The sequence below is a fragment of the Ursus maritimus genome, unplaced genomic scaffold (assembly GCF_017311325.1).
Source record: "Ursus maritimus isolate PB19 unplaced genomic scaffold, ASM1731132v1 scaffold_3, whole genome shotgun sequence".
In the NCBI taxonomy this organism is placed as follows: domain Eukaryota; kingdom Metazoa; phylum Chordata; class Mammalia; order Carnivora; family Ursidae; genus Ursus; species Ursus maritimus.
Genome location: NW_024425563.1, coordinates 16,044,726 through 16,062,895, shown reverse-complemented (window position 1 = coordinate 16,062,895; position 18,170 = coordinate 16,044,726). Strand labels below are relative to the sequence as shown.

Sequence of the window (18,170 nt, the reverse complement as noted above, 5' to 3'; positions counted from 1 at the left end):
TACTCTTTCTCCTTCTTAACATTTGACTAAAGTAGTACATATGAAGATTCTTAGTATGTTAGAACTGTTTTAGTGTTGAAAGAGATTAAAACAAAATTCTAGCCTTCTCCAAAAGTCCTCCCATCTCTAGACTGTCGAGGGAATTTAACTTCCGTTGATGAACTTTATTTTTGCTTTCCCAGCACGTGGATGATAAAGCTAAAATCCTGAGAGGCGAAGAGAAAGGGAGGAACTAATAAATAAGGTCCTCGTTCACCTCCCAGGTGGGAGGAAGGTGCCAAGCAGAAGCTGGACTTCGTTCCTAATGACTTTGACTGAGGACCTTGGAGATAGCATCAGCGCCTCGGTTTCATCCCGCCTCTCAACGTCGGGCTGCCTTCCTCCTATGAGAGGTCTCCTTGAATTCATCTGATATATTGTAGCTGTGTCCTTCAGGACCTCTAAAAGGCACTTAGGTTGAAAAGCTGCGCTCATATTTCATTCCGTGATAGCCGCGAGCAGATCTGACATGGCCTGAAAGTGATGGATGGTTATTGGTTTTAACCAAACATCAAGACTGCGTATGGGAAATCGTGTTTAAGGCCAGGATCCAAGTACAAATGAGTGTGTTCTGGAGCTCAGGAGGATGACGGGTTTATGGGTCATCCGGTCACCGGGATGTACAGTGAGTACCTTATCACTGCCTCGCAGCACACTGACACTCTGGACGAGGAAGGCCTTTTGAACTGAGAAGAGGAACAGGTTTAGCCAAAACACTCCTCACTGAAACACAAGTCAAACCAGGGAGGAGTTAACACAGCAAAGGTCACATTCAAGGACAAACACCAGCAAAATGCACCTGGAGCAAAAGTATACATTTTTTTAAAAAGATAGTTTCTAAAGCCTTCTTCACTTTAAGTGTAAATACAACAATTTGTGCTTGTAACTAAGTTATAATCAAATGCTAATTTTGAACCTTCCCCAGATTAGCATAAGACAGATATTAATTAAAAGCATAGAAAAAGTAAGCATTTTACTTCAGAGAAATGAACAAGTTTTAACTTTCACTTTGCCATTACACTAAGTTGACTTAAACAGTATCACAACTTAAAAACAAGAATTCTAAAGTAGATAGTTAGGACTGAAGCTCATTTGGAAGATACAAAATAGAATAGGCTTCAGTATATGAGCAAATCCTCAATGATGTTTACTACAGAACAGATTTTACCATGCAGTTGCTGTGAAAAGAAATAGAAATTAAGCCTTCATTCTTCTTAAGAATTCATATATTCTTTTTTTAATTTTTAAAAAATTTTTAAAAGATTTTATTTATTTGACAGAGAGAGAGAGCACAAGCAGGGAGAGCAGCAGGCAGACAGAGGGAGAAGCAGGCTCCCCACTGAGCAGGGAGCCCGATGAGGGGGGCTCCATCCAGGATCCTGGGATCATGACCTGAGCCAAAGGCAGACACTTAACTGAATGAGCCACCCAGGTGCCCCAGGAACTCACATATTCTTAAGGAAGAAAAGAGTTATCTATAAAATAACACGTGTGTCCTTACATATCCACATGGAACCCTTGACTGCTAAGGAAAGAGAGTGGTGTATGAAACCATTTCCTAGGGAACTTGTAAGAAATTGTCCATAAAGGGATGCTCTGCATTGGCAGAAAATATGGGTGGAGAGTTTTCTATGGAGAAGTCCAGCTGGCGTAGAGGCATGGGGGAACAAGGGGTAAGAAGTTTCACTTGATAAAGTGGGATGCATAGAATGGGGGTAGGGAGAACGTTGGCAGGGAGGCAGTGAAGAGGGCGTCACTCAGCTTCCAAGACACAGACAGTGATGTGAGGCCAAAGCTTTTTTTTTTTAAATGTCACTGAAAATCACTCACCAACTCCATTTTCAGAAAAGAACTCTGAGCAAGATTATCACTCTCCTCCTGAACTACAAAAGGGGCTTAAACGGAAAGACCGCAGGGAAATCCGATGCCCAAAGAACAACTTGGGGTGAGCCATGCTTTCTAAGCATGAGAAGGAGCGCAGAGAGTTAGTCAGGGAAGATATGAGCCCCAGAGAGGCACATGGTCAGAGAAACACAAGGAGCTACACAAACAAGGTTTCAACGACCTTTGTTGTGGTCTTATAAACACCACCTCTAATTTATTTCTTTTTCTTTTTCTTTTTTTTTTTTTGGCAATGGCTGAAATAATTGCCTTTACTTAGCAGGGCACAAGAGTGGATGGAAATGTCACTGGACTGCACAAAATTGAGTCGGCCCTGGCTCAGTACAAATCCCTTCTTCAATAACTGCTGGGACCTCGCTTTGTCAGGAGAAAAGCTGGGAATTGCATAATTAAATAGTAATGCATTTTGTTACCTTGTTAAAGAAAGCGACCAGTGTGAAGTTTGCCTACAGCATTTGTGCACTTGGCAAAGTTGATTTTCTTTCTTTTCAGGAGGCCAGTACCTGGTGAGGTGCAGAAACCGCAGGGCTGAGTGCCATCATAAGCAGAAATAGTAACAGACTGGCTCTCCTCTACAGGAATCCATACATCTGTCTGCCCCACAGAAAGCAGGACATGGTGTCGCCCAAATGCCCTTCCAAACCTGAAGGTGATATTTTGGGGTTCTCCTCATGTATCTCATTGCCCAGGATTCTTCTGTGGCTCGCAGGCCTGAGTTTAGAGGACAGAAGAAGCCTTAGATGGCAGCCACCTCAGCCTGCTCTCTGACGAGACCAAGGCCAAAAGGGAAATGATGCTCCCCAGATTCCCTACCCAGTGGAGAGCAGAGCCAGGCTGGTCCTCCCCACTCTGAGACAACACTCTCCCCCTTGCCCGATGCTACCATCCACACTTGAGTGTCTGCTGCCCAGAACAAAACGAGTCACTCTTTGCCCTCTAGGCAGTAACCTGAAGGACATGTTTGGTTCCAGCAAAGTAAGAAACCAGGACGCTTGAAGAATATCCTAAGTCCACGCGAATATGTCATAGCAGGTCTATTTATAGAAAAAGATACTCCCTTTTTGGGTATTTGACACTGTTGGTTCTCCTGCTCTCTTTGGCACATCTACCCTCCTGCCCTGTCCCTTTCTTTTGTGAGTATTTGCAAGTAAACTGTGTGCTAGGCAGGGAGCTAAACACTATCGAAGTTAATCCTCACGATACAAGTGCCTGTCGTCATCCCCGTTTCAGGATGACAAACCGAGGCTTCGTGAGGTTAAGTCATTTTGCTCGAGGCCACATGGCTTGTATGTGGCAAAGGATGGAAACCTAGCACCTGGAAGAGTCACTTGTAAGACAGGGCACTGCACTCCTCCCTTATTTGGCTGTACTGAGAGTCAGACAGGACTAGGGCGCTGTTAGGTGGTGAGATGAGGTCCTCTCTTGTCCTCATCTCTCTGGCCAGCCACGCACGAGGAATGCAGCCATAGCGTCTCCATGCCCTGTGCTTCCCCGGCTCTGACGAGGGAGGCCACAGAAAGAAATGTAAGTGCTGGGGAAAGGAAATGCAGTAGGGACGAACTGCTTCTAGGCGCCACGGGCCGCCACGCTGACCGGAAGAAAGCACGCTGGGTGCGACTGCGACCATCGTGCCCCGACAAGCAGAGCACCGGAGTGGACCCCAGAGATGAGGACTGACTCAGAAGGCTGGCCACATGAGGCAGCATTTCATGGACCTCATTAGCTTGAAAGCGAGCTGGTCTGACGGCCACTTCTATAGCTCTAAGGAGCCAGCGTAGAGAGCGTGGACAAACAGAAATTCACACAGGAAAAAAATGCTTCCAACTGGAACGTGCCAGGATGGGACATACTGTAAAAGATCCAGGGCTCATCTTCCAGGAACCGACGGGAAAAGTGACAAGGAGTTCTAGAGTTTTGCAACTGGTAAGCATGATAAGAGAGACAGTCACCAGCACCTGCATAGTTCTTTGTAGGAGGAAGGCATCAAAAGAACAAATAAGCTTTCGGTGGAGCTCACTGGGGGAAAAGTGTTCATTGGATCCTGGGGTTTCTCTTGTTAAGTAGACAATAGACAAATGGAGTAGCAATGATCCTTGTATCAGGACGGTACTAGTATCACTGTCAGTGTATCTGCCCTGCCGCGTGGGGACATGGGCGTAAACGCAGCTCAGATCCTGTCATTCCATACAGTAGAAACCTTAAATAAACACCATAAATTTTAAAAAGTAAGCACACTTCGATTCTTCATTTCTGCTCTTACAGATGACTACACGGAGACCAAGGCAGGCACCTGCCATGCCCTTTCACACACTTACCTGGGTGGTAAGTGGCCAGTCTGCAGGCAGGAAATCTGTGATCGCTTCATCTGCAGCCAGAGGCGCCGTGACACAACCTTCTTTGATGACCTCTTCTGACCCATCCGCATACAAGCAAACCAGGGGGTCAGCCTTCTCCCCTCCTCTCTCCTTTCTTGTCACTTTCTTATTTTTGATGTTGTAAATACTTAGAATATTCTCTGAGGCCAGAGAATCTCAAGCCAAGTTGTAGGTGAATCTCAGTAAAGAGCCCTCCTCCCCCTCAACATACACTCATCTCTAATGAGGCTTCAAAAGAGGATTAGATGGTGATCACCAACAAAGTCCTCCGAAGAAACCGCAGGACCAAAGGATTATGTGGTTACAGTCCATAGTGAGATTTAAGAAAGGGGAGGAGAGAGAAGAGTAGGGTCAGGACACGGAGAAAGTGATATAACCTGATTCTGGAAAGCCCAGGGGTTTCGGGTTTTTTTGTTTGCTTGTTCTGTTTTATTTTGTTTTTTAATCAGCAGTGATTGTCTGTTTTCCTAGGAAATGTGAAAGAAGGCTAGCCAAAGAAAAGCATGCTGTCATTTTTATTCCCTTCCTTTCACACAGTCTTTGGGGAGCACCCAGTGAGACCACCATAAAAGGCCATTTTTTCCAGCACATTACCAACTGAATTTCTTTGGAAAAGGACCAGGACTAACCTATCTTCTACAACAGGGAACAATGTTAATGAGGTTACAATGGAATTCAAAGATGTGTATTGAAAGTTTCTGTTTGCCAACACCACATACTGCAGTGAATGTAACAGTGAGATGTGTATAGAAAAAAATCAGTTCTGTGCCAGGGCACAGCATAGAATGGGGCAACATCTCTATTCACTAGGTTCACAGTCAAATAAGAAGGGCAACACCACCATGGGGAAAAAATTTGGAATACACTCAAAAAAACAGTAAGTGAATAGGGAAGGGAAAATCATGTGCATTTGAGTTGTCAGGAAAATTCATCGTTTGTCCTTAGAATCTATGGAGGTGGTTCTAACACACGGGAATTAATGAGCACCAAGGAGGGGCTTGAATAAAAGAAAATGAAGGTGGTCTGCCAGAGAGATGGTAGGAGGTGATACAAACCATATGGCTGGTGAATATAAAGGAGAACCTGGAGAGGGGCCCACAAGCAGGGGAGTAGAAATAATTCACTAAAGCAACGTGAACTAAACCAGGGTAAGAAAAGGCCTCAAAAGTGAGCACTAAAATGTTTGAATCTAATTAAAAAGCCAATGGGGGATTCCACAGTCAGAAACAGAATATGGGACAAAAAAGAACACTCTTGCAACTTTGCATTAGCTAGTCGAAAATCACTGCAAAGTGGCATACTGTGATGGCCAACATTCGAAACTCTTCCCAGTGAGGCAATTAAATATCTGTGAGGTTTCCATCTGTATCATCAGCTGAGTTTACTTTACTCATCACATTTTACTAATAAACAGCTTATAGAAAATAAAAGGGAAAAACATCCAACTTGCATCATCTACACCTCTATTCTGGTCACAATCTTGTCTTCCTGTTGTGGTATTTCCTTAAGGAAATAGCAACCTTTCAAGAGTTCTGTCTTTTTAAAAATGGATGCTATTCACAGAAAATTGTTTCTTTGATCGAGGAAACTGTTACCTTGATTACGGAAGTATGAGGGTAGGAGAAGTGGATCAAGAACACATCTTTGAATTGTTTTGTGTCAAGAGTACTGGTCACTGATAGAAAAAGTATATATACCTCATTTTTAATGACGAGTTACCGCCCAATGATTAGGAGATCTCCCTTCAAACAAAAGAGTCAAGATTTCCTACTGCATGAGCTCAACCCTTAGCACTGCTATTGAGGGACTGTATGGAGGAGGGGCTGAGACCGGGATAGATCTAGATTACCTGAGTGTAAGTCCAAATTCTAGCCCTTACCCGTTCTGCATGGGACCTTGGAGAAGTCACCTAAAAGGCTTGTGCCTTAGTTTCCTCATCTGTAAAGTGGGAATAGTAGTACTACAATGACTATTTTGTAGAATAAATATATCGAAAACATCTGGAGTAGCTGGTTCAGTATATAGTGGTTTGGTGTGACCTAAAAGAAAGCATTTAACCTCTCTAAGCCTCAACAGAACATACCTTAGGAAAATGCCTGGCACTGATTAAGTTTTAATAAACACTGACATTTTTTTAAGTTTTAAGTACGCCTGAGAGTATATTATCCCACATAATTCCAAAGGGGTAGTTGAAATTATTTTGCTGAAACACGAAGACCCAAACCTTAATTAATCCCTTCATTCTGAGTTTCCCAAAACTCGATTATCCTTGTTTTAAGTTTTCAATTTCAGGAGAGAGCAGAAATTTAAAAATATGTATAAGTTTCAAGATGTTTAAATTAAGCGGCTGACTCTTGGTTTCCACTCAGGTCATGATGTCAGGGTCATGGGATCGAGCCCTGCCCGCACTGGGGAGTCTGCTTCTGGATTCTCTCTCTCCCTCTCCCTCTGCCCCTCCCTCTGCTCATGCTCTCTCTCTAAAATGGTAAGTCTTAAAAAAAAAATATCCTTTGGGTATCTAGACAAAAAAAAAAATTTTTTTTTGTAAGGAAAATATCTAGACTTTAAAGGCAATGCTTTATGCCACATGTGACATGATGAGTCTGTATGGACCACAGCTAATTTTTAAGGGTGAAAGTCCCAGACAAGCTATTACATGAAACAACTCAAAAAATAATGTTTTCAAGAGATTTTCCTAAGGCATCTAGTGGAAAATGCGGTTCAGACAATCAAAATAACTAGAGAGACTTCAACATAATGACTCGTGATGAGCACTAATTAGTTACTTTTGCAACTAGGTCAAAAATGAATATTAAAAGGGAGAAATTATAGTATGCAGTGGCTATATGATCTTAATACCAATATATCATAAATCAATAAAAAATGCAAGGCAATACATTTTAATTCCTTTCAGTTATTCTAGTTGAATTGCGTGGGCTAAAATAAAAGGTTGAGCATGTGTATGTGAATATACACACATATATATCCTTAATGCAAACATAATTATCTTACCTCTGCTCAACCAGAAACAATGAACAAATAGTGTCTAGTGTCCAAATTGTGGTCTTGAAATACTATTTTTCATTGAAAGAATCTAAGAGGTTTTAGAGAAATGACATCTAGGGCAAGAAGCAAGAGCTACAAAAGATGAGCCTGAAACTTCTTGCAATGCTGGGTATCAAGGAAATTATCCAAGAATATTAGGGCAATGTTAGGAGGACCTGGAAGTCAACATGAATGGACTCCCTTCTTCCCAAAGATAGGACAACTTAAACTTCACTAAGAATAAGAATTGCAATGCACTGGGGCGCCTGGGTGTCACAGCGGTTAAGCGCCTGCCTTCGGCTCAGGGCGTGATCCCGGCGTTATGGGATCAAGCCTCACATCTGGCTCCTCTGCTAGAAGCCTGCTTCTTCCTCTCCCACTCCCCCTGCTTGTGTTCCCTCTCTCGCTGGCTGTCTCTATCTCTGTCAAATAAATAAATAAAATCTTTAAAAAAAAAAAAAAGAATTGCAATGCACTGAAACCCATGAAATGTATTAAAACTCAGGGGGTGCCTGGCTGGCTTGATCAGTACAGTATGTGACTCTTGATCACATGAGTCATGAGTTTAAGCCTCACATTGGGCATGGAGCCTACTTAAAAAATAAAAAAAACCCATGAATTCATCAAGATTTTTGAAATTGGTCACTTTCTACAGTGATAAGGAATCAACTAATTATCTTGATAACCAGATAAATAAAAGGACAGACCTGAACATTTCTTCTGTTTTTCTATACAGCCCTGTTTCACTGAGTAATCAGATAGTAGAGGAGATGAAGTGGCTCTTTATAATATGACAGAATTGGAAAACCCCCAAAGGCGGAACTAGAACAGCACAATTTTATAACGCCAATTAATAAATCTAGGTATTGGACATCAATACAACAGTGAAATCCAGACATCATTTGCCCTTGATCAAAGAACACATTCTCACCAATAGGCTTGCCAAAGAGATCAGACCTGAGTTTGATCAAGCCTCTGTGTGTTAGTGTATCCTCACTCAGCAAAATCCCCCGTGGGAAAGTCTGCAGCTCAAATGGCCTGAGCACTTCAAAGATAAATTCTAAGTAAAAGAAAGGAATAGATGGAGAATGTGTGTTTAAAAGAGACCTAAAAGACAGACTATATTTTTTTAAATGGGCAAGATTAAACTATAGTATCTAGAGTGTGCTAGATAAAACTAGAGTGAGTGATAAGATTTTATAGATATGCAAAAGAGAGAGAGAGAGAGAGAGAGAGAGACTACAAAAGCCAAGACAATGGTTATTTTTAGAGGGCTTGAGAGATGCAATTAGGATGCAGACACATGGAAGGAATTCCATTTTGGGCCTGAGGGATGGTCGTGAGGGGTATTACTATGATAATAATATGCCAAGCTATTTATTGCGTTTCATTTTATAACAAAAATAAAGTAACCTTTAAAAACTCATCGCACACACACTCCCTACTATTAAGAGAGATGGTACGGAATCCATAAATCCATTAAACAAAGTGAATCCACTGACCCTAGTAGACGAGAAGGTACCCAAACTACCTGATGCCCCAAGGGTTTCTGCCACACCCTGAGGATTTTGAGCCACTCTTTGATGGCTGTGTGAGGCATGGGACACAGATGATAAAGCCTGGAACCTGACCAAATAGACCCCCACATAACATTGTGTCCCTGAAGAGCTAAATCAGTATAGAATGAGTAATAAAGCCTACAAAGGATCTAACAAGAAAACTTGATGGTGTGTGGACAAAAAAACCAAAATCAAGGAAACTCTTAGGTGAATTTCCTGCCATCAACTGAATCCCATGCACCGTGAATTAATATCTCTGTGTTCCCTACGTAGCTTAAACGAGAAACAGACAAGCACACACGCACAAACTCACCAATGGAGAATTTAACTTAAATTAATCAAGTTTGGTAGTTTTCTTTGGTGATTGGCACACCTCTCTGAAGGACTTAAAGAATTCTCGTGCGTAAAGGTCCAAGGAAATGAGTGGTTCAAAGAATAATCTAAAACACATAAATACAAATCAGTAAAAAACAAGAAAACAACTTTGAAGCAATTATCCAGGATGCATTCCAGAGAAACAAGGAGAAATAAAATATGAAAGAGAGTAGGACACATACAGGATAGCATCAAAAAGTCTATCAGGCATCTAAACAGAATTCCAGAAGGAGATATACAGAGAAGAGAAAGCATTCAGGTAACGTTTATATACTTAAATTGTCTGTGTTAGGGGGCACCTGGGTGGCTCAGTTGGTTAAGCGTCTGCCTTTGGCTCAGGTCATGATGCCAGGGTCCTGGGATTGAGCCCTGGAGGGGGCTCCCTGCTCATCAGGGAGTCTGCTTCTCCCTCTGCCTCTGCCCCTCCTCCCTGCTTGTGTGCTCTCTCTCTCCCTCTCTCTCAAAAAATAAATAAAAATCTTAAAAAAAATAAATTGTTTGTTAGAAAAAAGTAGAAAAAAGTATAAAAATAAGCCAAATGGTTAGAATAAAGGAAATTATAAAGATAAGAAACCAACAAAACAGAAAACAAAGATATAATACAGAGGACCAATGAAGCTAAAAAACAGTTTCTTGAAAAAAACAATAAAATAATGAGAACTCCAAGGCTCTGTGGGGGGTTAGGGGAGGGGGAAGACACAAAAAAAAAGAAGCAGGCACAAACAATATTAAAAATGAAAAGATAGATGTAACCTCAGATCTCACAGAAATTACACAGATAACAAGATATTACAAACAAATTATGCCAAAAATGAAAAAACCTTTAATAGATGAATTAAAAAAAAAATTACCAATACTGATTTAAAAAGAAATAATCTGACTAGCTCTATAAATAAATACTATGAATCTGCGATTGAAAATTTTCCCACCAAGGAAATGTCATCCACAGATAGTTTTCCTGATGGGATCTTCCAAAGTATTCCAGAGATAGATAAACCAAGTGTTATATAAAGTCTTCCAGAGATTAGAAAACAGGGAAACACTTTCTAATTCCTTTTACGAAGCTAGGTATATCATACATGCTCTATACAATAGAAAGGAAAATGAGAGGCCAATCACACGGACGACCATGAATGCAAAGATTCTAAATAGAGTAAAAGCAAACTGAATCCGACGGTATATAAAGGAGGTAAATAAAATAACCAGTTTGAACTTATCTCATGCATATGAGATTGGTTTCTACTAGAAAATGAAGTACACCATAACACCGAAGAAGGAAAATCATTATCTCAAAAGACATAGAAAAAAGTATTCATTAAAATTCTAATACCTGTTGAATTTAACACATTTGGATGAAAGGGAAAATCCTTAAGAGGCTATGTATGAAACAGCCAGCATCCCCAGGGCTGTGCACCTCTCAGTGAACTTCACATTCATTGCTGACTTGTGGATGGCTGCCATTTTGAGATCAGGAACAAATCGATGATGCTGTCTAGCTCTACTTCTTTTATTTATTTATTTATTTATTTATTTATTTATTTATTTATTTATTTGACAGAGGCTCATAGCGGAGGAGCCTGATGCGGGGCTCGATCCCACAACGCCGGGATCACGCCCTGAGCTGAAGGCAGACGCTTAACCGCTGTGCCACCCAGGCGCCCCCTGTCTAGCCTTACTTCTATTCGATACTGTATTGTTCTAATCAGCATAGAAAGGACCAGAAAAATATATAACGAAGCATAATCATTGGAAAGAATGAAACAAAATCCTTATTACTTGTAGATGATAATGTCTCTGCATAATTCCTTCCTCACAAAGGACCCTTGAAGTAAAGTTTCCGAATTTAAAAGTTTACCAGGAGTCTTGAATCAAGATTTCAAAACAAGAACCTTGAAACAGGATTCTAAGTGAATTTCATTTTTCTATGCCAACAATGATCATTTAGAAAATACAATTTTTAAAATATAAAAGATCACCAAAGAATGGAAAGTCCCTAGGAATATATTTAACAACAGATGGCCAAACCCTTCTTGAAGAAAATTATGAAATTCTATCGACAGGCATTTCAAAAGGCCACTTAGTCTTAAAAGAAAAAAAAAAACAGTTAAATGTAAAGAGATACGGATTGAGATGGAAAGACTCATTGTCATAATATCAATTCTCTTTATACTGATTTATAGATTCATGCAATTTCCGCGAAATTTACAACACAAAACTTGATGAAAGGGTTCTAAAACTTATAGGAAGGAGCCAAGGTTCAAGTACAATTTAGACACTGTTGAAGAAGAACAAATTTTAGAGTATGTGCTCTCCCAGATAGCAAGATTTTACAAAAGTTAGAGCAATTAAAACAATGCGCATTGTACAAGAATCAACATACGGATCAATAAAACAGAAAAGAGAATCTAGAAACCCACATATAGGGGAAGATAGAACAGGCTTTGCAAGTCAGTGAAGGAAATAAATAATAATGACTGGTTATATACATGAAAAAAATAAAAATAAAACTGCACCTGTACCTCTCATCAAGCCACAAAATCATTTCCAAGATAATGAAAATACAATGGAAAGTTAACACTATAAAAATAGTAGAAGAGATAAGGGGATAATATCCTTAGGATATTCTATCTTATGAAAGGATTTCTTTAAAGAACATACCAAAGGTAGACACCATAAGGAAAGTATTAATAATTTGATTACATTAAAGAATAGCTATTCCTCAAAAAAAGTTTGGAAAGATAAACCACAAACTGGAAAAAAAAATTGCAACACACATAGACAACAAAAAAACCTTTACCTAGAATCCATAGAGATGTTTATGAATCATTAATAAAAAGACAACCCAGTGGGGGAAAATGGGCAAAAGAAACAAAGTGACATTTTATAGAAAAGTAACACAAATGCCTTATATGAAAAATGTTTAATCTGATGTGTAATCATTTAACACAATTAAAACCCCAAGATACTGTTTGACACGCCCACCAAATTGGCAAAATATTTTTCATTAGTTAACATCAAGTGTTGACAAGGATGTGGGTCAACGGGAACTCTTTTTGACTGCAATTGTGAGAGTAAACTAGAATGATTACTTTGGAAAACAACTTGTCATTATGTGATAACTTAAACAGGTGTATAACCTACCACCTAACTATGCCATCCCCAGGTTTAAACACTACATATGGAAGCCGGAGGAGTTATGAAAAAAAATGTCCATAATGATATTGTTTGCAATAGCAAAAAAACAAACAAAACCAAAAAACCTGGAGTCTACACGAACATTCATCAGGCTTTGGATATATAAATTGCTATATACTCATACAATCAAATACTATACAACATGAAAAATTAATGAAATAAATATACTCAACAAGGATGCATCACAAAAACATTCTCAACAAAAGAAGCAAATCACAGAAGAATTTACAATAGGATTCAATTTATGAAAGTTCAGTATAAGCCAATCTATATACATATACATACACATCTATCTGGAATACATATACACACACATTCATATGCGGAATATATGTATATGTAGTAAAATGATCAAAGGAAACAAGGAAATTCTTAACAAAAAAGCAGAACAGAGGTACCGCTGCAGGAGAGGGAAGAGAATGTAAACAGAAAGGGAAACACGAAGCTTCTAGATGACTACGGATGTTTCATGTCTTAGGCTGGGCCTGGGCAGGTGGTTGGTTATCATTCAAACTGAGCTGGTAAATTCTGTACCTTTTTATGAATATTATCTATGTCAGCAAAACTGCCTATATACATGTTTATATTGGAGAAATAGATCTATGATATTTGAGCCAAGAGATTGTTATTGATCTATTAAAGAGCTTTAGGCCACCCCACAATGTATGCGGTTTTTGTTGTTTTTGTTTTTGTTTTGTTTTGTTTTTGCACAACGTACCACAAAGTAAAACTGCCTCCAAGTCCAATAGTAAACTCCTCTTTGGGCACTTACGCTAGGGACTGTGATCATTAAAATTTTATTTCCAGATACCTGCTACTCCCATCCTTGCCCACAGTGTTACTGTTGCAGCAAAAAAGCTCCCATATGATGTGAGAGCATTACTGCCAACAGGTCTAGGAGGGAGGACAGGAAGGGGATGCCTGCTTCAGACCTCCAGGGCAATCAGATTGTTGGCCCTGCCTTGCAAGAGCATCGGTGACTGTCCTGTATTTGGGAAGTGAGCAGACATTAGCTGGAAGATGACCCCCTGGCAGTGCAGGGCCACAGGGAGCAGCGGCCGAGAGGCATTCTCAGAGGCCCCCCAGAATAAGCAGGCTACGATGCAGAACAGAATCTGAGAGCCCTGGCAAAGCAGCCTGGGCACAGGACTTGGCTCCCTGGAGAGCTTAAATGATGAGGTGATAGGCACTAAAAGCAGAGGAAACTCCTAGGGCAGGGCAATCAATCACTGCCAGGCTTATCTTCTGACGAGGGGTAGAACTCCAGCTTGCAGCTGCAACATTAAAATGTAATGTTTCCCCCGGGATCTGGTGTGGCAGGTTTCCCTGAAGCTTCGGTTTCACTCAGTTAACTAATTATGAGAGAATGTGACATTGGTATTTACTTTTTCTACAGGGACAAATCATTCCCAGCAGGAGAGACAGGTGGTTATTTTTGTTCTGCTTTGTTTTGTCATTAAAAAGAGATTACTTACACGGTAGTAAATAAACTCTTGTTAGAGGGAATTTTTTTCTTCTCTATAATTCTATCAAATCACCTTAATGCTGACGATCATTTCTTTTGTTTTCTAGAGACATGGTACAGAAATGAGCAAGAGGTGGGTGTTAGAACTGGGTTGGAAAATTAACTCTACCACTTACTAGCTGTATGATCTTAAGCAAGTTATTTACGTACCTCCAGCCTGTTTCCCCCACTAAAACATTGAGGATAACACATGTACTGTGTACTATTTGTTCAAGACGAAATGAAGTAATACGGCTGAAGTACTTCAGCAGTGTCTCCGCATAAAAAAGTGCTCAATAAATTTTAGCCTGTATTCTTAATGACTCTGATACTATATTGTACAAATAGGAACACTTCACATTCTATTTATGCCTCATATGGTCAGTATTCCGTAGGAGCCCGCATCTGATCATGAACTGTATCTTCACTTTGCCACTAAGAGGTGCGTGGCGTATTAACCACTTTACTCTTCCTCATCAGATATAAGAAGGTTTCCAATGAAAACACAATATTTAATGATAACATTGAAGGAAACAGTTTTCAACCCCTCCTCCATCCCCAGTACACCTTTTAACTTTTCAAAGACAGTACGCAATGTTCAGCAAACATCATTAATAAACTCACACCTCCACATCCATGCCTGGACAATAATAGCATTGTGTTTGGGGTGCTTTTAGGAAACTGGAAGGTGATTTCACAGATGACCTCCCTCTTGAACTCATAATCCCCCGAGGTAGACAGGGTAGATATGATGGGCTCCACCTTACAGATAAGGAAGTAGAGGCTAAGAGAGGGTAAATGACAGAGCCATGATAGTCAAGCCTATTTTCTACGAAAGGTAACCTGTGGGAACTGAGAACGCCGGGTATACTGGACTTCGGAAAATTAGGTTTTCTCAAAAATAAAGTCTGTTTTGAAGGTAGCCAGAGCAACCGTTATTAGAGAGAAAAGTAAGTCATTGGTAGTAAGCCAACAAAACAGAAAGTCAAGAGGCATGGGGCTTTATATTCTAATTTTACAATCCATTTGCCCGCTGAGCCTCAATTTTTCTATCGCTAAGTTTGAGAAAGCAAAAATGTTACTTCTTACCATTCTTAAAAGCATACATATTGCAATATCATTATTGTGTACAAATGTAAGCTTGACAGAATATTCAGGAGGTTTAATGAGAATCAGAGAAAACATGAACACTTAAAAATATATAAGCATGAGAAAACATATTTTAAGTGCTAGTAGAAAATCTTGGTGGTAAAAGAAAAGGATAAGAATATTTTCCAAGGATACATGGGCTAGAAGATGATGGAAAATTAATAAGATTATACAAATCAGCACTGAAATTTCACATTACATATTTGAGTAGTTTTTGGAAGTTGTAGAATCAAACCTTGAGGTATGGACGTGTAATAACTTTTGAAGCCATGAAAATATAAAAGCCCTCAAATTTGGATAATGTTTCTTTAACTAATCACATAATAGTTCTTACATACATACTAGTTCTTAAAATAATTAATTCGGAAAGGCTATTCATACTGAGCAAGTCTTTCTGGTGATAGGCATTTTCCAAGGATTTCCAATGATGCCACCACCTGCTCACTGTTAGCTCATAACCTCTTAAGAATTCCTAGCGAACTACAGAATAATAATTCAGAAGTCCCCACACCCCTTATTTGGGAATAGGGGATAAGTTCTAATAGATTGGAAGGCCAAAGCAAACAGAAGTCAGTTAGGTGAACCCTAGATCAAAATAAAAGTTTTGAATCAATGGAACTTGGAAGCCCAAGGATCTCTAAACATGCAATAAAAAACCTAGTTATACCAACACCGATGAGTAAAATAGCACATGTAATAGGTCATCATTAGGCGGTTGGTTACCTCATTCTGACTCAATAGGTCTACACATGATTTGCCCTATGATCTTCAGAGAAGGTGATACACCTTATTTCAATACTTTGGGAGACCTTATGATATGGCAGAATATGCCTGCCTAAAACTCCCTCTCTTTGTCCTTAACTCATTCACTTAATAAGCTTTTGTTGAATGATTGCTATTTGTTGGGATCTGTGTCAAAGAACTCACAGCCTAGCAGGGGAGACAGGTAAATCAAGCATCATATGTATGTGTTAAATTCTAGAAGAAAAATATTTCATGTAAATGGTAAGTGTGTCAGAAAGTTCTCAGAGAGGATGAGATGATTAGCAAGGTCTCAAAGGGGAAGTGTAAACCATACATATTGCAAAAAGAAGGAGTAGCTTCCTGTCACAAAGAACAGCATGGATAAAAGCAGGAAACGTGAACACATGGTGAGTTCCAGAAATTAGATGCAATACCACATGGCTAGAACATTCAGCATGGGTAGGAGAAAGGGGAAAAGATGTCAAAAGAAGCAGTAAGCAGAAGTAAACAAAGATTCCATCATTTAGGATTTCCATTCCACATTAAAATATAATATTGGAAAGCTGAATACAATGATTGGTCTATTGATAAGATTTCAAACCATAGGCAATGGGAGCAGATTTTTGCTGTAGAGCAGACAGTGTGGTGCTGTCCAAGTGTACAACGAATTAGAGGATGGAAAACTAGGGTATGGACATCAATTTTAAGACAATTTTAAAAGTCCAAGTAAGACATGGAGAGACCCTAAGCTACAGCAATGGGGACGGAAAAGAGAATAGAGATAAAAGAAATATAAAACCAGAGTTAATAAAATTTAGTGACCAAAGAGAATAAGTGGACAAAGAGGGAAGCTGACAGCAGCTTTCCTGTGTTATACTTAGCTGGCTGGATGCATAATGGTGCCCTTCATTAATTAGGCACGGCATGAAGAAGAATGCTGGTAGTACTGAGTCCTGGTGTACCTCCCCTTTATAAGATTAACCACATTTCACTTTATATTGCAGGAGGTATGTGTCATTCCGCCACCCTCTTCACCACTAGGCTCATAAAGCTCCTTGAGGGGGGAAATTCTGTTACCTACCATTGTCTCTGCAGATGGTCCCCCAAAGCATATTTGTATAATATGATTATATAGTATCACAGACCCACTGTAGACACTTAGTGAACATTTTTGAATGACTGACTGAATAAATGAACTCCCAAAGGAAGATGTGACAAAACTATACATTTTATCCTTTGAATGAAATAATTGTGTCTTAACTGTGAAGAACTCACCTCAGCTGGGTAACAATTCCTACCACTACTGATTAGGTTCATATCAGACTTCTAATACTTTTGGTAAATTCCAACATCCAATTTTGAAGGGTCTTTTGGGAATATCTACTACAAATTCTCATTTTAAAGATGAAAATCTATGATCCAGAGAAGTTACACAGTTAGCCCCAAGTCATAAAAAGTATCCAGTGATGGGACAGAAATCAGGTAGATACATTAAGCTTCATGGTATCTGTCAACCAAAATGGTTATAACAGATTTGAGGATACTACGAAATATCACATTTAGCGAGGATGCATTGAGTCTTTAAAACTGCATGACATTTCACATGAAAAAAAAAAAAAATACAAGGCCAATGTCTTAGAAACACTTCCTTGAATAATTCTTTCCTCTGACAGTGAAATGCAAGGAATGAGCTCAACTTTTAATCTTGAATTAGTACAAGGAAGACAGTCTTACCGTGATCTTCTGAAGAGACTGGTGACCTAAAACGAGATAATAAGCATGATAAATGTTTTGTAAATGATACTGATAATTATAAAAGCAATAATGATCAAGAATAATCTCCTAGAAATATTATCCCCAAATTCAATTAAATAGAAAGTCAATATAGTAGACAGTGTAATTAATTTGTTGGTTGCATGGTATATTCTAATCAATCACTCCCGAAGCTTACCTGGCTTGGTTGGGTGGTTGGGTCAATAAAATTTCAGTCCATTGCACCATGTCACGGGACTGCAACAAACTTAGTTAAGTCTGGATTTATGGCACACAAATAGAAAAGTCATAGAAAGGTGGTAATGGATGGAATCCTGTGATGTCACTGAAGGCCAAGCCTCCAAGAATGTAAATAAGCACTAGGTTGAGTGTAAGTAAAAAGAAATCTACTTGGAGAATAAAAATGAGACAGAAGTAAAATAAATAATACGTGCCCTTATCATTATTGTTTTTTGTTTTCACTCTTTGTGGAATTTAAGGTTTAAGTGAGCTTGACATAGACCTTCTGGG

The 18,170-nt window shown here is 39.4% G+C and overlaps 1 protein-coding gene across 1 annotated transcript in view; it reads right to left on the bottom strand.

Moving 5' to 3' along the window:
- DGKI (diacylglycerol kinase iota) overlaps window positions 1-18,170 on the bottom strand; it is a 414,447-nt gene that overhangs the window by 29,607 nt on the left and 366,670 nt on the right. The window contains 1 exon segment of the mRNA XM_040643960.1: window positions 17,622-17,647. Coding sequence (XP_040499894.1) covers window positions 17,622-17,647 — 26 coding nt within the window.